The 26188-nt window shown below is 51.9% G+C and overlaps 1 protein-coding gene across 1 annotated transcript; it reads right to left on the bottom strand.

The window, feature by feature from the left end:
- Nucleotides 1-1183: 1183 nt before the first annotated feature.
- Nucleotides 1184-24246, bottom strand: LOC137160099 (E3 ubiquitin-protein ligase TRIM21-like). Its single transcript, XM_067558541.1, has 9 exons — nt 23770-24246; nt 20157-20179; nt 19980-20041; nt 12107-12531; nt 9301-9396; nt 7411-7641; nt 6283-6305; nt 6082-6182; nt 1184-1819 (listed from the first exon to the last, which is right to left on the bottom strand). The coding sequence occupies exons 1-9, from the start codon at nt 24244-24246 to the stop codon at nt 1260-1262; spliced, it is 1998 nt and encodes a 665-aa protein (XP_067414642.1). The 3' UTR covers nt 1184-1259.
- Nucleotides 24247-26188: the final 1942 nt, after the last annotated feature.

The following is a 26188-nucleotide window of genomic DNA, read 5'->3' as shown; positions in this document are numbered from 1 at the left end:
CTGTTACTTTGCAAAGGTGCATGTGCCCTGCCTTCCAGAGGGAACCAGTCAAGGCAGTAAGGAGACAGAGAGAGCCGACAGTTTTGTTAGGAGAAATATTTTGGATTTCCTGAAATCACGCAGCAGAAATACAAATGAATGATGTTTAGAGGTGAGTTTTAATGTTGTTTTGAGAGAAGAATAAAAACATAAAGGTAAATAATTCCATTTTGAAACATATGTTTAGATGCTTGAAAGGCTTTGAAATAATCTTGAAATGTAATTTATAATATTCTGATACTTACACCTTGTATAGTGACATTTTCTAACTTAGAACAATCTCTCTTTTCTCTTTTTCTCCCTATTTTACAGTGAGATTTCACAGAGGCAGAAAATTTGGACAGGAGTGACTGATCCCGTCTGTCACCATCTGCTACCCCTGGGCTGGGGGATGGAGAAAAATGATGGGGCAGAAGCAGACACGAGCTGTCTGTCCGTATGTCCTACCAGTATCAGCCTATGCCAGGAGCCGTTTGTCGCACAGCACTGGAGAGGGGCAAACACGTGGGGAGGGGGAAAGAGCTGCCTGGGCTCCTTCCCATGTGCGGGTCCCATTTGCCCTTCCCCTGGCCCAGCTACTGAATCACCTCCCCCAGCTCTCCCCATCCCCCACCCTACCCCCATGGCGCTGGGACCAGCTCCCCACACAGGCTGAGGCTGCAGCGCAGAGGGGCCTGTACAGCAGGGCCCGGCGCTCTCACCCCTGCCTCCGCGCTGCCCCCTGGGGCCGTTTCACTCCCCGCCATGGACAGAGACTCCCCCAGGGCAGGAAATGCCGGGACCTTCCCCTCGTTCACTGGCCCCCTCGCACTCACGGGGCTCCTCCCCTCACCCGTCATTTCTGACAGAGGTCTTCCTCCTTGGGGCCTCTCCCTTCCCCCTCTTTACATTCCCCCCCCCCGCCAGTCTACCTCATGTCAGCTGGGCTCTTTCCTGACCTCCTGCTGCATCCCCCTTCCCTCCCCCACCCTCAGCATCCACCCCTGACATTGCCCCACCCAATTCACACATCCCCTGCCCGGCCCCCCCAGACCAGCATCCAGCTTCCCTCACCCCCTTCTCTGCCCCTCTCCCCTCCCCCAGCTCACAGGCCTGGTGCTGGGAACTGAGGGGTGGGCGGTGGGGGGGGGCAGGTGATGCCCTTTAGCCCCTCCCCTGGGCACAGGCCTGGGGGCTGCTCAGTGCTGGGGGGGGGACAGTCTCTGCCGCGGGTGTCGCTGTCAGGGACAGAGATTCCCTCCGGCCTGGGCTGGGACCGGGCAGATGATCAGGGGAGCCGCGTTTTCACCCCCAGCACTGAGACCAGGATAGAAATAAGGGTGAAGCGTCCCGGAGAAGGTGTCAGTGAAAGTGAAGAGCTGGGACCTGTCAGTGACATTGTAAAATGAGACCTCACCCGCCTCATAGTCCAGGAAAATCCCCACCCGGCTGGGCCTGACGCTCACCTGGAGCAGGGTCCTCGAGGTGGTGCAGGCCTCGTATTCCTCATCCCTCAGCCACATGGCCCAGTATCCATCCTGAGGTGAGAGTGAGCCTTGTCCTTTCTTTTTCACAGATTCCCTACAAACCCCCAGAGCCCAGTCAGTCTTGTCTCCCACCTCCACCTCCCAGTAACGCTTCCCGCCTAGGAACCCCTCAGCGCCCAGCACAATGGGATAATTATCAAATCTCTCAGGATTGTCGGGCAGATCCTGGCGTGTGTCTCCATATCTCACACGTTTCCCATCCTCAGACAGGACGAGTTTGGGATGAGCCGTGTCTGGATCCAGAGTCACGTCCACTGGGGAGAGAGTCACAGAGTCAGGGCCGGGGCAGGGGCTGGTCACGGGATCAAAGGGAAATTAACCTGCGTCCCGTTAATCGCTGGGGGGGGGGGGGGGTTGTTGCCTGTTAAGGGGAGTCAGGGCCCCTCTGCCCATGGGAGCGAACTTGAGGGGAAGGAGAGCAGGAGTGGGGGAGGGGTGGGGTGGGAAGGTGTCAGCGGGGGCGGGGCAGGGGAGGGCAGCCCAGGGACGGGGGAGGGGACAGGCTGATGCTGGTAGAGGCAGAGGAGGGGCAGAGGGGAGGGGCAGGCACAAGGGCCGGGGGGAAGGGAAGGAGCAAGCACCAGGAGGACAGAGGGGGGTGAAGGGAGGGGCAGGTTCCAGGGGAAAGGAAGGGAACAACACCAGGGGCAAAGGGAAGGAGGAGGGGGTGGGCTCCAGGGGGCAGAGGGGAGTCATGGGGAGAGTCAGATGCCAGGGGTGGGGGAATGAGGAGTTGGGCAGGCACCCAGGGGCAGAGGGGGTGGCTAGGGCAGGGGTTGTCACTGGAGGGCAGAGCAGGGTGAGTGGAGGGACAGGTGCCAGGGGGCAGAGTGGGGTGATGGGAGGGGTGGGCACCAGGCAACCAAAGGGGACAAGAAAAGGGGCACAGAGGTGGGGGAGAGGGAAGGGGCAGGCAGGAGGGGACGCAAGGGGAAACACAGGGAGACGGGGAGCCTAAGGAGGGGCTGACACAAGAGGGCTAGAGTGGGGTGAAGAAAGGGGCAGGCAGGCGGGGCAGAGGGATCTCAATGGCAGCGGTGCACACCAGATGGGCAAAGGGAGCGCGTGGGAAGGCACAGGTGACAAGGGGGCCGAGGGGAAAGGCAGACCCCAGGGGGCAGCAGGGGAGCAAGGAAAGGGGCAGTTGTTAATGGGGAGAAGGTGAGGATAGCAGGGGTGGGTGCCAGGACGTGGGGGGGGGGCAAGTGGAGGGGAGCTGCAAAGAGGGCAGATAGGGGAGGGTCAGGTATGGGGGGTAAAATGGGGGGGTTGAGGGAACAGGTGATTACTACGGGGGAAGAGGGTGGATGAGGGGAGGGGTGGGACCCAGAGGTTAAAGGGGGTGAGTGGAGGCACAGACAGCAGGGGTCCCAAAGTGGGGCAAGGGAAGGGGTGGGCACCAGAGGGCAGATGCGGGTGAGGGTAGAGATAGGCCTTAGGGGGTCAGAGGAGTGAAGGGAGGGGTTGGCACCAGGGGAATGGGGGTGAGGGGAGGGGCAGGAGCTGGTGGGAGATTACCAAGGGGCAGGCACCAGGGCAGAGAGGAGGGCATGTGGCATGGGGTGATCAAGGGGGCTCATCAGGGGGTGGGAGGGCAAGGGAAGAGGTGGATGCCAAGGAGATAGAAGGGGGAGGGGAGGGGTGATAGCCAGGGACAGAGGGGCAAGAGAAGGGGCCTGCAACAGTGGGGCAGAGGGGGGGCAAGCAGGCAGCAAAGGGGCAGGGGGAAGGGCAGGCATCAGAAGGGAGCAAGAGAAAGGGGTTGGGATCAGAGGGGCAGGCGGGAGCACCTGCTGGGGTACAGAAAAGGGGAAAGGAAGGGGCAGGTAAAAGGATGGAGTGGGAAGGGTAGGAGTGGATTCCCTGGGCAGAGAAGGGGGTGAAAGGAGGGTTGGGCACCAGGAAGGCAGAGGATGAGGGAAGTCATGGATGATGGGGGGGCAGAGGGTGGTCGGGGGAGGGGGCATCAGGAGGGTAAAGTGGGGGAGGGTAAAGGGCAGGTACTGAGGGACTGAGGGGGGTTGAGCAGAGGGTCTGGCACTAGGGGGCAGAGGAAGGTGAGGGAAGTTGTGGGCACCAGGGGGCAGAGAGGGGTGAGGAGAATGGCAGGGGGGCAGATGTAGCAGGGGCGTTGCGGGGGTGAGGAGAAGGGCGGGAGGCAGGACAGCAGAGGAGGGTGAGGGGTGGGGTGGGCATCAAGGGCAGTGGCAGGCACCAGGTCGTAGATTGGGGAGAGGCGAGGGTGGGGTGTGAGAAGTGATGCCAGGGGTGGGGATAGGGTGGGCACCAGGATGCAGAGGGTGGTTGGGGCAGAGGCAGGTGCAAGGAGGGCAGGGAGTGAATGGAAGATGGGTTCCAGGAGGAGGGGGGTGGAGGGGAAGGGCACGTGTGAGGGAGGCAAAGGGGGGAGTGGGGCAGGGCAGAGGAGAGGATAGAGGCAGAGGACAGTGGGCCCAGGGGTGAGGGACGGGTAAGGGAGGGGCAGGAGCCAGGGGCCTGAGGGGGAGCAGGAGATGGGTGGCACCAGGGGGCAGAGAGGGGTGAGGGAGGGGCAGGGCCCAGGGAATCTCTGGTGCTTTGGGGCCGTGTGTGGCTGGTTTGTTGCTAAGGGCAGGTCGGTGCCATCCCCACACACACTGGCCGGGCAGCCCTGCCCCAGGGGGCACAGCTGGGACTCTCCATGTTGGCCGGCCCCATGGGCCCCACCTTCCAGCCAGGCAAACCCCACAACCAGCCCCTCCCCTCGCCCGGCCCAGCCCCTCGCCCAGGGCACGGTTAGAGTGTCTGAGCTGGCGTCACTGGGCAGGGCAGTGGGGGGCGATGGGGAGTGTATCTGGTTATTGGAGGGACCATGGGTCATTGCTAATGAGGCTGAGGCAGTGGGGAGGGGAGAAGTGGGGACATTTCCCCACTTACTGCCCCCTCCATCTGGGAGAAGCTGCACCGGGTGCCAATCCCAGCTCACACCCGTGCAGTGTCTACACTGGGTGTTTGCACCGACACGGCTGTGCCAGGGGCTGTCACCCCTCCCGTCACTGTGGTTATGGATCAATATTTACAGGGTCACTGGAGCAGAGGATTTGGGCTCTGGGGCTCCCGGGTGGGGCCCGACCCACTGGGCTGCAGAATCATTGTCACTCTCACGCTCTAGCCCAGGACCCGTGTCAGTATTTAGACATTGAGGGACGTCTGCAGCAGGAGATTTAGGACAGTTCTACACTAGCAAGCTGACACTGGCACAGCTGGACAGATAAAGCTGTGCTGCTGTAGGATCACTGTGTAGCTGCGTTATGCTGATGGGAGAGAGCTCTCCTGTCGACAAAATAAACCAGCTCAGTAACCAGCGGTAGCTGTGTTGGTGGGAAAGACACAGCGCTGTGCACACGAGCGCTTATGCCAGCAAAACTTGTCACTCACGGATGTGTTTTGCTCACACCCCTGAGCGATAAAAATTTTGCTGACATAAGTGCTAGTGTAGACATGGCTTAAACTCTCAGGCTGAGATTCTGTGCTCGGAGCCTGCAGCCCAGGGGCACGTGAAGGCGAAGGTCTTTAAACCCCTACCTTCCCTGCATCCTCCTGATCCTGGGGGCTCCGGATGCTAAATCAGACCCCAGTTCAACTCAGGGCTTGTCTGCAGTGGAAGGTTACACGAGTACAAGATAAGGTGGGAATTTAAACTGCTCATGTTATACCAGTGTAATGTCCCATGTCAGCGCTCTTATTTCATAATACAAGTGCATTTTTCTGGCATAGCTGATGCCTTTAGTTCCGTCAGCCTTTCCCTGGGTCCTATGGGCAGCGGCGAGGCCCAGGATCTCTGCAGCACTGTGCACTGTGGCCCCAACACAACCATCTTGCTCCCAGTACTATTTCCCATATACCCGTACAACAGGGCTTGCACGTGAGTCCTCAGAGGGCACCTGCAGCTGTTCTCTGCACTGCTGCACTGGAGGAATCCTCACCCGGCTGGATCCAGGCCTTTTGGAGCCATTTTACGCTGCTCTGGTCCTTTTACTGATCGGACCAGGAGACCTTAGTGCTGTTCCTGGCTTTGGTCTGACATTGGGCGTGTCTCTGTGCCTCAGTTTACCTTCTGTAACTTTGGGATAATGGCAACTTCCTCCTTTGGAAGCATTTGCAAGCTCCGGCTGAATAACTCCATATAAGAGCCAAGTGTTGTTCCCTTTTGTAAGGATGTGTAATGCTAACAGTTCACAGCCCTGGGGGACAGAGCAGTGATGGGATTCTCGCCAGGGGTGGGTACGTTTACTTCAGAGGCTTTTTCAATGTTAAATGATCAAAGGTTGAATCTCGGACTGTAACTGCTCCCTTTTCCTTAGGGGGCCCAGTATTAATCTATTGGTCTCTAGGTATTATAGCACTTTTAGTATCTTTGGCTGGAGGAGCCCAGAGGAATCTGGCACGTGGATTTAAGAATGGAAAAAACACAGGTGATTTGGAGGCTGCAGATAGGAAAAGTTAGATATCCCCTGCTGCCTTAGCGTTAACTTACCTGTGAATTGTCTCAGCATTTCCATCAGGCCAGGGACTCTGTACACACCCTTCAGTTCAGCAGCAATGAGCTCTGGTTCCTGCAGCCTCACCTGCTCACTCCTAAAGAGAACAAAATCCCCTTATCCCTCAGACACTCAACTCTGGTACTACTGCAATGGGCTTGATATACATTGATGGTAAACTGAACATAGGATCTTACCTGGCCAGTGTGTCCTTTACATCCTAACAGGAGAGAAAGTAGATAAGGAAGAGTTAGTGTTGAGCAGTTTATCTGTTCTGTGTTCACAGAACACCTGGTTAATTTTCTCTTTTTCCTGAGACTTTACAGAAAGAAAAACACCTGCAGATCTGACTTACATGAGGACCTCTTATAATTAGGTGATAATAACTGAATTGGCTTATGAATACAGTGGCGCTGAGGCACAACTCCAGCCCCAGAGAAATGCAGACATGGGTACGACTCACCAGTTACTAATGGTACAAGGGGGCACACTGAGTTACTAAATGGGGCATTAACTATTTGAAAATAAAAGTAAGAGAAATTTTATTTTGACAGAAATCTTGTGCAGGTTTTCAGACACTGTCAGCTAAGCTGCCAAAATAAATCACAAGATTAGAAAAAGCCACTGTCTAATCGTGCTTACACAGGTGTTAAACAGCAACTGTACTGGAAAAAGTGATGGTAAAACTGGTCTCTAGAGGCCTCAAACACTGGATAAAATGTGCTGACCTTACTGTGAAAATGTGTTTTCTAACTGCTGACTGTGGGCAGAGACATCTTTATCTGATGCCTGCCCTTGACAATGTTGGGAGGCGCTCTGACACCACGGTGATGGGCACCAAGTAAGAGCCTAGGAAGGTTGACTGGCAAATCTTGTAGGGGCAGGGCTGTGTCTTTCTGGGTACTGGAAAGCATCCAGCACATGGTGGCTACTACCCTGAGAGAAACATTAAAACCAGTCAATGGGAGTTAGGTGCCTAACCTGTTTGATGCTTTTGAAAACCCCAGGAGGTGCCGATCTGCATCTCTAGGCACCTAAATACCTCTGAAAATCTGGCCCTAAATCACTCTTGAAAATGGGATGAAGGTTCCTAAATCACTTACGCCCTTTGGTCATTCTACCCTTAGATCCTAAGTTTAGGGAGCCAAATTTTGGCCTAAATATTACTCATAATACTGTGAAATACTCTGTAAAGCTATGGTGCAACATACATCAATAATAAATCAGTAAATAATAACAATCATTTTCGGGGAGCAGGAGACACTCTGTGTTTGTTTCCATGGCTGTAGAAAATCCAAACAAAAGGGGAACTTTGTGTAACTCACCTTCAGCAGCTCAGCGGCCGGTTGCTGACACTTCTTCTCTATCTCTGCCATCAGCTGTTGGAACAAGGAGCTTTGCTGGGAGAGTTTGGTAATATTTTCATTTACTTTCTTCAAAGTCTCCCTCTCCTCCTCCTCTAGTCTCTGGGGAAAGAGTTTCTTTTCCTCACTCAGAAGCAGTTCTAGTGTCTCAAATTCCGATGAGATTCGCTGGCTGTGATGCTTTACGCTTTCCTTTAGTTAATAACAAAACCGAACCAAACCATAAATATCAGCAGAACTATCAATTGTATCAGGCCGTTTTGGGCGAAGTACATTAGATCTGAACAAATGTTTATAGATTCATATTTAAAGGCCAGAAGGAACCATTGTGATCATCTAACCTCACCCCCTGGATGGCACATGCCAGTAAATTACACCAAGGGGTTCCCGCATCAAGCCCATAACTTCTGGATAAATAATTAAATAGTCTGTGAAGCAGGGGGCTGGATTCTGGGTCTCCCACTTCCTAGGTGGGTACCTGACCTGCAGGACTATAGAGCCATCCTCGCTTGCTCTCTGGCCCACTGATTATCTGAGTATTTACACAACCTGGAACATTTTCAACAGAACAGACTGACCTTTCCCTCTTCCCCTCAGACGACTGTCCTGAGACTGGGCATGAGATTTCCCTGTTCAAATCCTTTCTGCCCCTCAGGCCTAGGGGAGAATTACCCTGGCTCTCCCACCTCCCAAGTGGATGCTCTAACCACTGGGCTAAAAGCTATAAGAGAGGCACCGTCCTGACCCCAGTCATTGTATAGGGAGCTGAGGCCCCTAAGCCAGTGATTTTCAATGTGCCTAAAGCTTTGGTGTTGTAACACTTCAGTCCCTGTGTGGATCTGGGCCCGAGTCACCTTCAAGTAATAATTACATTCTTCACTCTGCCCCCACTTGAGACAATAAACCCAAAACTCATGTTTGGGGAAAAACAGCCCCTGGCCCCCCTCACTGCCCATCCTTTCCTTACCCTAGATATTCATCAGGAAATGCAAAACGTCCATAAAATGAATGGTGGGAAAGAATTAGCAACTAAAAACACATCATCATATGAGTGGGGAATGGAATCTCCAGAACCCCTTGACCACATGCCCCTACATTTGCCCCACATATTCTGCACTGGTCCATCAACAAACTCAGCAATTTTCAAGTCAAGATGAGTATATCTGTGGATTTTAGAGCACTGTAAATGTCAGCTTTACACTGAAATGGTGTTTCAGCCTTAAATATGGCACAGAAAGGCTCCCCTGAAACATGTGTAACTCCGTAGGACTCTCTGGAGCCAGTTCCCCTCTCATTGACCCAGTGTAAATCAGGAGTAACCCTATCAGTGCTAATGGGGCTGTAGTAGTGTAGGACTGGTGTGAGTGAGAGCAGGGCTGTCCCAGTGAGCATAGGCAGTGTAAAAATGACCAAATCAGAATGGCAACATTTACATGGATTTTGCCCCAGTGTAAATGCTGACACAAGGTGTGAGACAGCGAAAAGTCTGGGTCTGTATCTTCCTATGTGTTTCTAGAACTCTTGGGCTTGATTCACAAGAGGCTTCTGCACAAGAAATACAAATAAATAAAATATGTATTTATCTTGGCATCCTTTGCATCTTGATTCAGTGTAAATCAGCCCATTGCTGTTAAGTGTCATGCAGATTTGTTCATTTTTACCCTTCCATTCCCCTTCATATTCCTCAAGCTGAACATTTTCTGGAAAGTCTAATTATAATCATAAACAGGGTTTGTTTGTTTGTTTGTTTTAACGCTATGCTGCTGTTGTCTATTTTTATCATGATTTTCTTGTACAATTTTAAAAATACTTAAATAAAATGAGAGATTAACCCAAACTTCAGACACTTACTTTCCAGTCATTCGGTTTATTCCGCTCCTTGGATTCCAGCTCTGAAATCTTCCCCTTTGCTTTCTTCAGAAGCTCAATGTCTTTTTGGAGTTTCTCCTGTGGGGATAACGATGCCGGGTGAATTCTCTTGCAGTGAGTCAGAGCTCTGGGGATTCCTCACCCATGGGTGGCAGGAGGGTTTTGTGGCCAAGCCCAGGCCGGCTGTGAGGGGACCAGGGTTCTGTCCCCAGCCTTGCCATGGACAGAGCTGATTTGAGTGACCCCGGGGCTCTCTGCAGAGCTGTCGTATTGGCTCCCCAAACAGCCAGGCTCTGTCTGGGTTACAGAAAGGTGTTGTGCTATTGATACATGTGGTACTTGTTCCAGGGCCTAACTCTAACCTCCCTAGAAGGCAAGGATCGTGTTTGTGCCAAGGTGCGTGGCTGGGACCTGGGATCCCTTCCCCAGCGCTGGGAACCCCCACTTGACACACATTTTGTTCCAGCACATGGCACTAGAGCGACAGCATCACACTGGCTTTCAGCCTGGCTCTGCTGGTTCGGCAGCTCTGTCTGAACCAACCGTGGGCAAACAAACGCCTCGTGTGGATCTTGGGCAACTCACACAGGGCCTGCCCCCTTCAGCCTGGTGGATAAACGCCCACTGACCTCAGTGAGGGCAGAACTGGGACCGTCACCCTCTGCGCTCAGATCCCCCTGTGCAAACATGGTGAAGAGGGCAGAGCTCTAGGGCTAGACCCACTGGTGTCTGTGTGGGTCTCCGACAGCCCGGGATGGGAAGCAGCGCTGGGCACGAGTACAAAGCATGATCACTGCTTTCATTTATTGTAACAGCAAGTGATCATGAGGGAGTGAAAACAACAGTCAGTGTTTGTAGATGCCTGCAGGGGCTGGGGGCTGCCGTGCAGAGTTTCAAGTCACAGACATATTGATACGTTCGGCAGGTGAAATCCTGGTCCCATTGACGCCACTGGGGCTGGATCCACGAGGCACTTAGGCATGTGACACTCAGCACTGCAGTAACTGACTTTTAGCACCTAAATTACCTCTGGACCAGCCCTGAGACCCACAAAGCCTGAGTTAGGGGCCAGGCTCCCTGTACCAAGCATTGGGAGAGACAGACACCTTAGACTGTGACCCACAAACACCAGCAGGCCGGGCTGAGAGCTGCCTAAGCCAGCCAATGGGAGATGCTGAGGAGAGGTGTCCCAACCCCATCCCCTCAGGGAGGTGGGCACCTCACTCCAGGCTGCGGGGAGGCGACTGGCTATGCCAGCGACCCCCAGCCAGGAACCTAGCTCCTGGAGTCAGGTGGTCGGACACTTGAGCTATGAGCTATGAACCTGCCTCGCTTCACACAAAACCGCTGGAGGAGAAGGAGGTGGAGCTACCCCGTTTCTAACTTTTAGCCCAGCAGTCAGAGCTCTCCCCTGGGAGGTTCAATTCCACCCTTTCTGCCTGGTGCTGAGAAAGGAGACCGTGTTACAATCCCACCTGTCAGGAGAGGCTCTAACCCCCGGGCTATGGGAAAGTCAAATGTGGGGCTCCCTCAGTCTCTCCTGGTGAAGCTGTTCCACTTGGATGAGGAAAGGGGCTGTGGATTGTAGGGGCACCTCAAACTGGGACTTAGCTTCCTATGTATCATTTTAGGCCCAGGCCTGGGAGTTTTCCACTGAATTCAATGGGGCCAGGATTTCACTCCATAGATTTAGAAGACTCCTACCCATCATGGCTAAACTCCATGTCATTTTAAAATTAAACTTCTCCTGCAGTGATTTAATTTCTACTGAATATTTAGATGTAAGCAAGGTCTCAGTGTCTGAGTGGCCCTCCCACTGCTCAGCCAGCTGATGGGGGGGAGGGGGCACTTTATTTGCATGGGCTTTGCATTTGCATGAGTACAATTAAGTATTTAGGTGCTGAGCATGATGGGAAATGGCCAGTCTGGCTGGTACTGGGCTACAAATCACTTTTGTGTTAACTGCAGGGGTGATGAGATGTTCTCCTTCAATTGTATGAACAAATGGCAGCAGATCTGTGTATAGCCTGTCTGATGAAAAATTCTCTCTCATCTAAACAGAACTCAACAAGGGTGGTGTATGGATGCTTGAGCATCGTGAGAGAAGCAAGGAGAGACTGGGGAATTCTTTATTGAGGCTGCACTAGGCCTAGTAAAGGGCTATCCTCAGGCATGGATGGATGATCTTCTTCCAGTGTTAAACGGTAGAATTAATAATGTATTTTGTTTTATAAAAAGTCAGAATGCTCCTTCTGTGTCAGTATAAGGTTTTCCTACAAGCTGCAATCACTAAAGGAGCTGGGAAGCTTTGACTGACAATGAGCAGAGAGGACCTGGCAGGGCCTGGAAGGACAGAAGCAGCAACAGTCAGTGCCTGCTGATAGTAGGCAGCACCTCCCCCCTACTTAGTGGATGCTGTAACTATGATGGTGGAAGGGCAGGGCAAAGGAGAAGGGAGAGGCGAAGGACATGCCCCATGTACTCTGGGGTGGAGGGGGGGTTCAGCTCATTGTGTTTATGAATTGTGTTTGCACTGTTTTCCCAAACCTGTGCTGTTATTTCCTTCCTGTTATTAAAAGGTTCACTTTCCACACTCTGTGCTGGCGAGAGGGGAAGTATTGCCTTTGGGGGCACCCAGGGGATAGTTTGGGATTTCCCAGGTGACTGGGTGGGGGCTCCAGCCAGTTTGGTGTTGTATCAGTGACAGGGACCCCTAGATATAGAACCCGGCCCTTGCTGCTGCCGGCTCTGTCTGGCAGAAGGTTTACATAGAAATAACGTTTCCTACCTTGTATTTCTGAGCTGCCTCCTCGACGGGCACCAGACCATGAGATTTGTGCTTCTGGGTTTTATCACAAACCGGACAGATCACCTCACCATCATCTTCACAGAACCGCTTTTCTTTGTCCTCATGCTCCGTGCAGACTGTCTGCTGTTTTAGAATTTCAAGTTTTTTTCCTACTTGCTGGATATTTTCCACCATGCTGGCAAGCTGCCCGTTGGTCTGAAATTTCTCTTTCTTCATTTTTTCCCTGCATTGTGGACAGCAAACTCCGCCTGGGTCCTTTTCCCATTTTTCATAGTGTGCAGTGATACAAACTCGGCAGAAGTTGTGTCCACAGTCTATGCTCACTGGATCATTGCAATAATCCGTACAGATGTGACAAACCACTTCTTCCAGTAGCTTTCTCAAAGGATGAGCAGAGGCCAAGTCTGCGGGAATGTAAGAGTTGCAGTGACCAGTTTCACCTAATGTATTATTCTCTAACTGGAAATCAGATGACATTTGAACAGTGAGGGGAACAAACCATTGGAGCAGCTTCCCCAGGGAAATGGCCGCATTTGTCATCACTTAGTGTCTTTAGATTATCCTGGGCTGCCTTTCTAAAAGATTTGCTGTTCACTGACAGATGTGAAGGTCAGGAGGGACTATTCTGATCATCTAGTCTGAACTCCTGCATAACACAGGCCAGAGAATTTTACCCAGTAATTCCTGCATCCAGCCCACAATCTGTGGTTGGTACAGCAGATCTTTCAGAAAGCGACATCCCATCTTGATTTAAAGACTTCACGGGGCAGAGAGTTCACCATGTCTCTGGGCCGGTTGTTCCAATGGTTAATTACCCACACTGTTAAAAAATTTCATCTCATGTGGACTCTTTGTCTTCATTTTTACTAGATTGATTTGCTCTGCCTCTCTCCTTTCCTTGGAAGCTGGGGATCCAGTGAGTTAGAGATTGGCCAATTGTTCCAACAGCTAACTACCTTCATAGTTAAATATTCGCATCTTATTTATAGTTTGAACCAATTCCTGTGCTCGCTGGGTCTGTGTGTGTGGTGCCTTCACAGACAGTCCCTACAGGGTCTGGCTCTTCCTAGGGCAGAAGTTTACAATAGAGAATTACAATAGATCTCATAGAGGATATGCCAGGCAATGAATTGATGGAAAAGTCACGATTTGCTAAGATTGATAAGCGCGTTTCTAGGTCTGTATCAGCTTCGTATGACAAGTTCTAAAGATGTCTGGTATATTTGTATTTCTAACCCGTGCTGTGTTTCTGGGTGACACCCCAGACAGGAACATGGCAGCAGCACTGAGCCTACTTAATGGCCCATCAAGGGAACTCAACAGTGCAATGAATCCAGTGAAAGAACCCAAGGGCTGCACCCCATGAGTCACCAGGACACGCAGGAACACGCCTATGGACAGGGGACTCTGAGGCTTTTCCATGCCATGTGCTGTGCAGCCGTGTTTGGGACAAAGGAAGTGCAAGTCTCATGGCAAAAAGGATATAAAAAGGCAGCTGCACCATCTGCATTTTGTCTTCATTCCTGCTCCCTACCTCTGGATCGACTATTCTACCTCTGAAGCTGTGAAACAAAGGACTGAGACCCAGCCAGATACTGGATGTAGACCGACCAGGGGGACTGTACAAGCCTGCAAACTCCACTACCGCTAAGAATCTGATATACATGGACTTTGAAGTCATTTGTATGTATCTGATTGTTTTGTTCATTTAACATCTCTCAGCTTGTTTGTTTCCTTCCTTTTATAATAAATCTTCAGTTTTAGATACTAAAGGATTGGCTGGCAGCCTGGTATTTTGGGTAAGATCCTAACTAACACTGATCTGCTAATGTGGCTGAGGCTTTGGGGATCAGGAGAACATTTTATACAGTGAACAGAGTTTTAAATAACTCCTCACTTTACTGGACCTAGTTGCTAATTGGGAGCCAGAGACTGAAATGCAATAAAGAGGACTGTGTATTACTTTTCTGAAGCTTCTTGATAACAAGTGTGGGGAATCAGGAGCACTGTTTGTGACTGGTTGGGGAATCTAACTTCAGTGTTAGCACCAGTTTGGGAGAATCTGCTCTGCTTCTGCGGCCTGCCCTGACCTTGGCATTTTCAGGTGGGCTACCCTAGGCAGACAGCTTACAGTTGCTAACAGGAATGGTGAGAGAAATCTCTTCCAGGGTGTACGGCCCCAGACCTTGGCAGTTTTATTACTTGGTTGTTACAGTAACTTTAAGCGAGTGAGAGAAGACGGCTGTCTCTCTCTTTCTCCACCCTCTGCCCGCCATTCCTTGCAACATGTACCCCCTGCTGGCACGTCCATCTCCTCTCTCCTGCCATCCTATTATGCCAGATGTTGGCCCTGCAGAAGCCATTAACAAGTAAGAAGTTGTTCCTGGCTCTCTTGCCCTGTGCTGCTGCCTACACGTATCACAGCCAGCAGCTTACAGGGGCTGTATTCAACATTGCTCACGTAGCCAGAGCTGAGCTGTGAGCTGGGCCCCTCACTCCCATTGCCCACCCCTACCTGAGCCTCCTGGGCCTTCCCTAGCCATGCCCCAGGCCCACCCAGTGCACCCGCCTCCGAACCAGGCTCCTGTGCCGCACACAGGGGTGACGTGTAGCTTAACTCTGCATTTTCCGGATTTCAGATGTTTCAGTTTGTGCATCTTCATCCCTCCCCCTGATCCCGGCGCACATGGAGGGGCAGGAAAGGGGCTCAGACACCCCGAGAGGAGCAGGGTCTCCCACATCTCAGTGCACACACAGAAGGGGAGAATTCATGGCTGACAGGTGCCCTCACCCCATAACCTCCAACATCCTCTGAACCTCTCACATTCTGCAACCCTTTATGTCTTCTGCCCTCCCGCTCCCCTGTAATCCCGACCCCTCCCTTTTACCTGAGCCCCCAGCCCCTTTTCCCTGCCTTACCATCCGTTCCCATTTATCTTCCTCCCCAGAATACCCCCATCCCTCACTGCAGACCCAAACCCTCCTCCACTGTTCCCACTCCTCTTGCACCCAGAGCACCTCCCCTCCTAGGGAGATTTCACATTTGTTGTTTATTTTCTTTTCAAAAATAATTTCAGCACCTTCTGAATATTCTGCTGTGCACAGGTGACATTGCTCCACAATCATCATCATCATCACCAAACACCTCGGCAGAGGCAGATGTTCCCCAGAACAGATGTTCACTTTTCCTTCTCAGAGTTCTGCCCATGGCAGGTTTCAAAGTTCCAGGCTCCCAGAAATGTCCAGAGGCCCAGTGCGATGTTCTGTTCTCCCCACGCAGGTGAACAAACACAGCCTGACACAATAGCTCTGGGACATGAGGACTGCTCCGTTCACCTCAGTGGCTGTTCCCATCCCCTCCCCCGTGCGGGAGAGTTTCTGATACCGGCCAAGCCTGCCCATTCTCAGCTCCTCACCCCACTCTCAGCATGTGTGCTTGGGTCATGCTCTGAGCAGAGAATTTCTCAGCTCCCCACCCAGAGGGGCTGAGCTTCCCCAGACCCTGGCACACAGACGGGGGAGAGGGAGGGAGGAGGGCTCAGACACCCCAAGAAATGCAAGTTCTCCTGGAAGCTGGCTCACATGAGGGGATTTGGGGGAGTCGGACACAAACGTGCAGGGGCCCCCACATCCCCCAGATCATCGCACACACACACAGGAGGGGAATGGGGAGTGACAGGTGCCCCTGCCCCTATTTTTCTTCAGCCCACCTGTCACTAACGCCCATCTTTCCCTTCACTATGTCCCATTCCCCCGCTCCATCACCGGAGCCCCTAACCCCTCTGCCTATAGTCTCACCTACTCCTCCACACCAAACACCCTCCCTTCCTTTCCTTGTGTTGTTTATTTTCTGCTCAAAAATAGTGTAAATTCCTTTGCATTATTCTGCTGTGCTCAGATTACATTTCCCAAACACCAGAACCCCTTTGAAGGGGCAGATTGGAGCCAAAGGCCTGTCCCTCGGTTTGGATTTAAACCCACACTGCCTAGGTCAGGGCTCCTATTCAACGACTGCGATTTTCCCTTAGAGCCACCCCAGTGCTGTAAAGAAGAGCTGTTTGTCCAGGCAGTTAGCCTCTCTGTCTGCACATCTTCAGCGTAATCCCTTTAGCTCGTCATTAGCACAGGAGACAATTGATGAGCTAAACTAGAGAAGCAAAACCTTTTTTACAAAAAATTAATCAGATTTTCAGCACAGGGCTGGTGGATGCCCACATGCCCTGTTCAGTCCCTGAGCTTTGGAGACCCTGGTGTGATCAACTGAGCCCTAGTCTGAGCCCTAGCTATGAGCAAAACTTGGCTGCCAAAATCTGTCAACTTTAAGAACAGCTGGATTTTTTGGGGGAGGGTCTGTATCTCAGCAATCTCTTGGTCAAATGGCCCCAAATTTGGACCAGTAATAGAAACCTATGCCCCCATGAGCCATACCTAATTTCAGGGCAATGCAAGTAATTGTGCAGATTTTACAGCACTTAGGAAAGACCAGCTTTAAACAGAATCTTGATCTAAAACTGAACTATAGGAGGGCTGTCACCTTTATATACTGAAGTACTTCATATACCTTAGATAACACTGATAAAATACTGATCTACCGTCATACTTGTTGGCCCAGAAAGCAAGTGTGACTCGCTCTGTAGGCCAGGGATTATGACGGTCACTGGGGAGGGGTGAGCACTTGGGTCCCAGTCTCTGTGTCTAGGACTATTTAATAATTTATACCACCTAGAACAGCTTGGACAGGAGGGTGTGAGAGGGACCCACTCAGGAGTGTGACAGAGCAATTCATTTAAGGCATAGTTTCTCAACCTGTGGTATGCGTACCCCTGGGGGTACGCGAGACACAGGCAGGGGTATGCGGTGAAAAATCCAGTGAAGGGAGGTCAGTGGCAGCCGCCGACTTTTGGGGAAGTCAGGTTGCAGCCGCCTGCTTCCCGCCCAGTTCCAGCTGGGAGGTAGAGGGCAGCTGCCGCAGTCCTGGGAAGCTGAGCGGCAGCCGCTGGCTTTTTGGGATGCCAGGTGCAGCCGGAGGCTTGGGCAGCACTCACTGGCTTTTTGGGAAGCCAGATGGCAGCCTGCCTGTCCTGCCTGGTCTCAGCTCCCAGGTGGGAGCCCAGTGGCAGCCTCCTGAGCCTTATGAGAGGGGCTTGCAGGTGGGTGGCTGCCACCCATGCCCTAGCTCTGAGCTGAGAGACAGCCTCCCGTGGCCCAGTTTGAAGACGGGCAGCAGCTGCCTACCGCCTGCCCACAGCCCCGGGTCCCAGCCTGCGCGGAAACCTCCTGTGCCCCAGCTCGGAGCAGGTGGCAGTCACCCACCTCCCGGGCTGGCAGCCAGACGGCAGCTGCCTGCAACTTGCCCAGGTGGCAGCTCCCCTCCCCGGCTCAAAGCCCAGTGCTCAGAAAACCAGGCGGAGAGACCAGCAGCTTGCCCAGTCCTGGAGCCGGGCTCTACCCGCAGGTAACTTGTCAATTTCACTTCGCTAGCTGAGCAGTGAACTTCACATCTATGACAGCCCCAGATTTTACCAGTATAGAAATGTTGAGGGGCCAAGACAGTGTGATTTGCCCCAGGCCTGCACCCCTCTAGGTATGGCCATGGGGAACGCTGCTATCCACTCTGGTGGGCTGCTACTGCCTGCTCCTCCCTCACAAATTCCCAGGTATGTGAGGAGAACACCACGTGACCCCGCCATCAGGCCATAGTGATTGGCTGGCGCTGACCTTTGCTCCTATATGGAGGAAGAGAAGGAGGAAGAAAGGGAGAAACAGCAGGGGGTTTTGTGGTCTGCCACAGCTACACAGCATTGCAGAACTCAGAACTCTGCTGCTTTACGAGAAATACAGTCGTCCAGCGATAAAGGGGGGAAAGATTGTATTTCTCAGAGTGGAAAACTGAGTGTTGGGTACTTATTAACATTTTCGGAAGTTAGGGGGTATTTGCTACTTAAAAGGTTGAGAAACACTGATTTATGGGACTAGCTGAGTGCCCAAGACAAGGTAATCTGCCGTGTACGCACAATTTGGTGAACATTAGTCACAAAGTGCTGTCAGATGGTGAGCACAAGTGGAGTTACAGGGAATCGCCTGAGAGCCGGCAGGATGACTGCTTGTGACAAAGATTAAGATTCTGTCAGGGCTGTTTTTAGTAAAAGTCAGGGACTGATCATGGGCAATAAACAAAAATTCAGGGAAGCCCACGGCTTGTCCCTGAGTTTTACTAAAAATACCCTGAGGGAAGTGGGGGACTAACCCCAGGAGTGCTGCCGGGGGCTGACCACTGGTGGGGGCTGCTGCTCCAGCAGCCCCAAGGACTGGCCGCCGTTACTCCGTGCCCTCTGTGACAGAATCGTGTCCTTACTTGTGACATTTGCGGCTGGCGAGCACTCTGTCATGTTTAGAGCAGGACACAAAAGTTTAGTCATAGAAAGAAGAACAACTTCCTGAGTGCCCCACGGTATCTAGAGCTCTCTTTCACTGCAGAATCATTCAGAAAGGATGGACTTCTCCTCTTCACAGGGGACCAGCGCAAGGCCTAGGCACTTACATCCCATATAGAGTCTCAAAATGGGACATAAGCAGGATCTCAGCTGGGTCTAAGTCTCATGCTGCCTTCCAAATGGACAAACATTTCACACTCTCAGTCCAGTCGGGCTTTATCTAGGTCATCACAGAAAATGTGGAAATCTGCCTGTCAGTTATCTAGCTCCCTAGTTAGAACCAACACTAAACACAGCGTAGCTAATTATTATCACACACAGACCGTTTCGCTCAGTTTCAGGGAAGGTTGAGCAGACGTGCCAGACACTTTTTTCAAAAGAGCATTAAAATCAAGTTTAGATTTTAAGAAATCAAATTTTAAAAACCATGGAAATTCCAAGTTAAGATTCAACTTTAACTAAAACCACCCAGAAGTTAAACTTTTCCAAACCACTCTTGCAAACCACACTCAGGGTCACCCAAACAAATGTAACTCCATCACAGCAGTGTGGAAAACACTGCCCACAGCTCTTTAGCATTAAACACACATCTCTGGTGTTAAGCAGAATGCTTTGACTGGACACGGAACTCTTCTGGTGCCATGCTCTGTTTTAGGTACCTATATGGCCTCATTATCATAGTGTCTGGGCTCCTTACAACCTCACAATCTTTTGTGTATTTACGCTCACAACCCCTCTGTGAGGTAGAGTCCTACTATTATGCCCACTGCACAGACGGGGACCGGCGTCACAGAGGAACAGATTTTCTACAGGGATTGAGGCACCCAAAGATTCAGATAGGTGCACAGTAGGATTTACAAAAGCAACTAGGTGCGTAACTCCTACTGAAATCAATGGCATGTGGGCATGTCTGAAAATCACACTAGGCGCTAATCTGCATCTTTAGGGACTTACACACCTTTAATAATGTGTCCCTTAAGTGACTCACCCAACATCCTGCAGGACAGCTGTGGCACAGCAGGCTACTGCTGTAACCACTGGACCATCCTGCCTCTCTAATCTCATGATCTCAGCCTAAGCATTTGCACATGAAGATCCGTGAACAACCCCCACCTGTGCAGTCTGAACACAAACCTGGAGAGCTACCACCACCTCCACCATTTGAGCTAACGCCCCAACTCCAGGAGATGCTCACATTGGTATTTGTGTCCTGAAAGACCACACACAAATTGTGGAGGCAGGGAGTGGGGAATGGGGTGGTTGGAATTTCCTTAAATGTTCAAAAATGAGATGACACAATTGTTTGTGTTCAAAATCGTGTGATGTTTGTAAGCCAGGCTTGTCATGTATTTGGAGCTGACTCATGAGTTCTGCGTGCTTGGGGTAGGCACTGCTGAATGTGAGATCGGCATCATTACCTTTGAGCTCCTGCCGTTCAGTAGAAATGGCTTCCTGATCCTGAGCATTCCCATCTTCACTCCTAAAGAGAAGACATTCTCCATCATCTTTCAGCTCAGCTGTTCAGTGCAGTAATTCTGCAGTGCAGCTAACAGGAGTGTAAGGGTAAATGAAAAAGTCAAATGCATGCACAGTACCTGCTTGATGTGTTTGCCTCCTCCTGAAAGAAGAAATGGGAAACTATCAATAATATTCTATAATTTAATAAAACCCTGTGAAAAACCACCCAGTGACCATTCCTTATGTGTGTGCCAAACTTACAGACACAAACCCCTTTTCCCATCAGGGCAATCCCATTTCACAATGGCAAATTTCCAGCCATCCCTGCTTCCCTATATATTTATGAATGCCATTCATCCGAGCAAATAAGGTAGCTCACTTATCATCTCCTCTGTGGCTACAGTTTCCTAAACACGCTGCCACACACCTTTATCAACCACAGAAGGTGATGCTTCTATATGGACCAGCATCAGCCAGAATAAGTCACAGATTCATAGCTGATAAGGCCGGAAGGGACCATTCTGATCATCTCCTCTGACCTCCTGTTTGAGCACAGGTCAAAGACCCTCACCCAGTGATTCCTGCATCATCAACATATGTCTGCGCTAGAGCAAATCTCTGAGAGACGCCCAGCGATGATTTAAAGACTCCAAGTGATGGGAACCCACCACAAGCCTTGATGAGTTGCTCCAATGGTAAATCACGTTAGTGTTAACTGCAAGGGTGATGAGATGTTGCCCCCCCTGTCGTATGAACAAATGGCAGCAGAACGGTGCTTAGCCTGTGCTGATGAAAGATTCGCTCTCATCTGAGGAGAACTCAACAAAGGAAGCATTCAGATGCCAGAGGACTGTCAGAGCAGCAGGGAGGGGATGGGGTTTTCCTGTTGAGGCTGCACCAGCGCTGACTAAAGGCTGCCCTCAGGCATGGATTGACTATCGCCTCCCACTGCTAAAAGGTAGAATTAATGATTCCTCTTGGAGTCTCTTGTTTTGTTAAAAGCAGGGACATTGCTCCTGTGTGGGCAGAGGGTTTTCCCATGAACTGAGCTGAAATCACTGAAAGCTGCACTTACTAAAGGAACTGGGAAACCTCCAGAGACTGACAGCCAACAGAGGGAGCTAGTCGACCACCACAACTGGCAGGCAGCAGTAGCTAGCCGAGAGATGAAAGTGCAACTAGGATTGAGGTAGGGCAGGGGAAAGTGAGACGGGAGTGACTAAGGACACGCCCCACATGGGGATTCTGCTCGTGGGTTTTTTTGTGTTTATGAATTCTCTTTGCACTGTTTTCCCAAACCAGCACTGAGTTACTTCCTTCCTCTTATTAAAAGGTTTACTCCCTACACTCAGACTCTGTGCAGGTGAGACGGGTAGTATTGCCTTTTGGGGGCACCCAGGGATAGTGTGATATTTCCCAGGTGACTGGGTGGGGGCTCAAGCTGATTTGATGTTGCATCATTGACAGGAACTGCTGGACATTGAACCCGGCCCGTGCTGCTGCCGACTCTGTCTGGTAGAAGGGTTACATAGCCTAACTCAGTCTGGTTTTAACTTCCAACCATTAGATCTCACTCCTCCTTTGTCTGCTGAATGAGAGTCCTTTCCCAGACTTCCCTTCACTCTGCAGGGCTCATAGGATTAAAAGGCAGAAAAATAATATTTTAGTAGCTAAAACAAGTAGTTCTGACTGCTGTTGACATGGGGACGTAGCTTAGTGAAGTATTTAAATGACAAATGAGGGAGGTCCATGGATCTCAAACTATCCCATTTGGCAAAAGGGGCACAGAAGGGGAGATGCTCTCAGGGCAAAATCGACCACCATGTGCCAGAAGACAAGGCTGGAGAGAGAAAGCAGGAAGGTCTCTGCCTTGCTGAGATACTGACCAGACCTCAGAGTCACATGTCTACACCAGCAGCACTGCATCTGTGTAGCTGTACTGATAGAGCTGCACCCCTGCGGCGTGTGTGGTGAAGATGCTCGGTGCCAATGGGCGAGACCTCTCCCGTCAGCATAAAAAGCCCACTCCCGCAAGCGGCAGAAGCTGTGTAGAAGAGAAGCTCTCCTGCCCACATTGCTCTGTGCACACTGGCACTTATGCTGGCATAATTTATGTCACTCAGGGTGGTGAAATATTCGCACCCCTGAGCTGCATATGTTTACCGACGTAGGCTGTAGTGCAGTGATAGAAAGGGTGAGACCAAACATAGGGGATCGCAGGCAGTTTGTTTAGGGATTGTTTGTGATTCTGTGAAGCTCTGTGACTCTCTCTAGTGCTTTCTTAAAAACACAAGTGCCTGCGGTTAAGAAATCCCCTTGCTAAGCCCGTGATCCAGGCTCCCCTGACACATTGTCTGTGAAGGGTCAGTCGAGAACTCAGAGTGCCCCAGCGAGCTGGAAATTGGCCTGAGTGGGTGTAACCCGCTGGGGTCTTGGGAGGACTGAGTCACTGGGTCTGGAGTTCCAGACAGCCGGGCTGGGGAGGATCACAGCCCAAAGAAGGGTGGCAGCCATGGGGTCTAGCTGGGAGTGCATCTGAGAGACCCAGAGCTGGAGTAGAAACACATGGGATCCTGTGGTTCGGTCCAGTCACAACAGACTGGTGTCTGCCCAGAGAGGGTGTAACACAGGGCCCTGAAACAAAAATACCCCTACTTTGGACTGGTGGGCGGCCTTTGCAAAGGGAATCACAGAGTGATACCGGGAAGCACTTTCAGCTCCCCTCCCAGGGCCCTAGGATCCACTCCTGATTCCTTCATTTATCAAATGTGTTTGGCTTCAAGCAATAGCAGCCTCAGTGGTGGACTGATGGGGGTGGGGGAGAAGGCAGCATCCTCCTGCCATGGACCGACTCTGGCCGCTAAAGTGAAATCCTTACGGCCAGCAGCCGGGGCAGCTACCTGAGACACGGGGACATCCTGGCATGCTCCATTTGCTGGCAGCTCTGGTGTTCATGTACTAGCCACGCTGGGCTTGCCTGGCATGGACTAACCCCTCCCCCACTTAGTTTTCTGCAAGGAAACTAGCCAGGGGGACCCCACACTCTTAGAAATGGTGCGGGGAAGGACTGGGGACTTTCCCTAATGGGGCAGTGGGGGGAACAAAAGTAACTCAAGAATCAGCTCCCAAGTGTCTCTGCTCCTTGGGCTGCACTGACTGACTGGGGGACGGGGGTGACAGGGAAACCCCCTTGAAGGCAGCACCGATCAGTGGGGGGGGAGACAGGAGGGGAGGGATGGGAAGGGACAAAAAAGGAAGAAGGAACAAAAAAGAAAGGGAGGAAAGAAGGAAAGGGCGGGGAGAAAAGAGGGAAAGAAGAGAAAAAAAGGAAGGAGAAAAAAAGTGAAGAAAGAGAAGGGAAGGAAAAAGCCAGGAGGGAAGAGGAAGAAGAGCAGGGGCTGCTGGAGCCCAGCACAAAGCAAAGCAGCAGCAGCAGCGGGAGGTCGGGGTGGGGGAGCCATGGGGAGAAGAGAGGCTGGGAAGAGGCAGCAGCAGCAACGGAGGAAGCAAAAGCTCCGAGCCGGCTGCTGCCTGCCCTGAACTCAGCTTCTCTGGCTCCGGCCCGGGAAGCTTCCCAGCGGCTCAAGTATTGCTATGAGACTGGGGTGGGGGGAGGGTGATAAATACAAGCATCAGCCCCATGCTGGAGACCCTCGGTAGCCACTGAGCAGCCTGAAAACGGGCCCCAGAGTTACAGTTCCCTGCAGTCAGACAGAGCGGACAATGTGTCATCATTGTTAATACCCCTACCTTGGACTGGTGGGCAGCCTTTCCCATGGGGATCACAGCGTGAGAGCGGTACGCCGGGGAGCCTTTGCAGTCCACACAAATGAATGTGTTATCCTTCTTACAGAACCAGGCGAGCTCTTTCCCGTGCTCCGCACACACATTCCCTGCCGCCCTTCTCCTCTTCCCTGGATTTAACCCCACTTGTTTGATGGTCTGTACTAAGCGGCCCAGCTGCTTGTTAGACGTGAAGTCTCTTTTCTGGAACTGTTTTCCACACTGGGGACAGAAGGGTGTCTCCTCTCCCTCCCAGCGCCGGGTGATGCAGGCCCGGCAGAAGTTGTGCTCGCACTCTATAGTCACCGGGTCTGTCAGATACTCTTTACAGATATCACAAATGGCATCATCTAACTCGCTCCTCACTAAAGAGGTTGAGGCCGGGGGGTCCAGACCCTCCTCAGCCTTGCGTTTCCCACTGCCTGGTGCAGCAGGTGCCGCCATGGCTGCTGGGCTCTCAGTGCTTCTGTGTCTCCTTCCCCGCCCGGTGCGCTCTGCTGTGACTGGGGGAGGTGCCGCTGCTGGGCTCTGCCCTCCTCGGTGACAGGGTGAGGGGAAGAGAAGGGAGGGGCCTGGAGGGGAAAGAGGAGAAGGGAAAACAGAAGAAAGGGGGAGAGGAACCGACTGGGAGGGGGAAGAGGAGGAACAACAGAAAGGGCGGGAAAGCGGCTTGGCCGGACACCCCCTCGCCAGGGAGCAGGAGCCGGGAGGGGATTTTCTTTCTGTGCTCGGCCCTGCTGAGACAAACACTGGGACACTGCACCCAGGAGAGGGTGCAGAAAAGAGGCACAGATGTGATGGCAGGACTGGAGGAAATGCCCTCCAGGGACAGGCTGAAATGCTCAATCTGGTTAGTTTGTCAAAAGGAAGGGGGAGGGGTGACTTGATCTTGGTGTTTATGGGTCTCGGTGGGGAGAAAACACGGGGCACTAAAGGGCTCTGGGCTCTAGTGGAGAAAGGCAGAACAAGAACCAATGGCTGGAAGCTGAAGCCAGACACATTCAAACTAGAAATAAGGCACAACTATTAACAGTGCAGGTGATTAACAAACTCCCCAGGTGGCCGATCCTCCAGCCCTCAGGGCAGGTCTACACGACCGCTTACCTCCATCTAACCTACCTCACACAGGGATGTGAAAAGGACCCCCTCCCCCCGAGCGACACAAGTTACAGCAACCTAAGCGCTATCCATAATGGTGCCCACAGAGGTGCAGTAATTATGCTGCCAGGAGATTGTCGTCGTGTCGGCTTAGAGCATCTTCACTGGAAGTGTTACAGCGACACAGCTGTGCCAATGTAGCACTTGCCCTTCAAATGTCTTCCAGTCCAGACTGGTGCCTCTCTGAAAGGAGGCTTTAGTCAAACACAGGTTATTGGGCTCAGGAACTAGGTGGAATTCACTGGCCTGTGTTACAAAGGGGGGTCAGACTAAATCTAAAGGTCCCTTTAAGTTTTTAAATCTCTGACTCTATTAATTCTGGCAGGGATGGGATCATCCAAATTCTCACTGCTGGAGAAACATCAGGAATAATACCACACTAAGCAGGCTGTGAGTAAAGTGCACCTCCCGCAGTGGCTGCCCTGCAGGTCCTTAAAAATGCAGGAGGAAGATAGGAAAGAATCCATGAGTTTGAGTGTCTGAAACTAGCACAGTGTGTCCCAGGGAAAAACGAATGTCCCACTGGCCTGTCTTTACACTCACTTTCCATTCAGTTATGATTTTGTGTTCGCATTTGATCATTACACAGTGACTGGAACCAACAAGAACATTCTGTTATTTTCTAGGGCTGGGGCCTGGTTTTCTCTGCTCCTAAGGACAGAAAAATCAGTGTGGTCAGCACGCACTGTCCAGTTCGGTTTATTGTTTCCTCATCCTCCCTGCCCACAGCTGCACGGGGGGTCCCCGTCACTCATGTTCCCTCCTGGTGTAGATTGTAGCTCTCTGGGCCGGGCACATCTCTTTGTTACACGTCTGTGACGGGGGCTCCTGGGTGCTATGTACCAGTCACTGATACTGATAACCAGTAACAGCCAGTGGGGGAATAAACCAATGTGGTGACAGTTCTATGGCCCAGGCTGGCTCCTTCATCACTAACCCCACCTCAGAGTAACACAGCACCACTTCCCCTCCTGAACTCCCTCGAGAGGGGCCCCAGGGGGCCCTGGGCATGCACGTGGACAGGGGAGCTGGTTTGGGTGGAGGGAAGGTACTAGAGGGAATTACTGAGCTCCCAGGGACAGACACGTCCATCCCAGCATATCGAGGGAAACATGACAGGGCAGGCAACCATTAGCTCAGCTGTAAATAGGGTCAGAGATCTCCTGCTCTGCCCACTGGACCGGCTGCCTCTTCCTGACGCCTTTGTAGCAAACGTGAACCACAAATG

Source organism: Emydura macquarii, unplaced genomic scaffold (assembly GCF_026122565.2).
Source record: "Emydura macquarii macquarii isolate MOO-44397 ecotype Brisbane River unplaced genomic scaffold, CSIRO-AGI_Emac_v2 contig_2131, whole genome shotgun sequence".
NCBI lineage: Eukaryota > Metazoa > Chordata > Testudines > Chelidae > Emydura > Emydura macquarii.
This window is presented reverse-complemented; position numbering and strand designations above follow the sequence as displayed.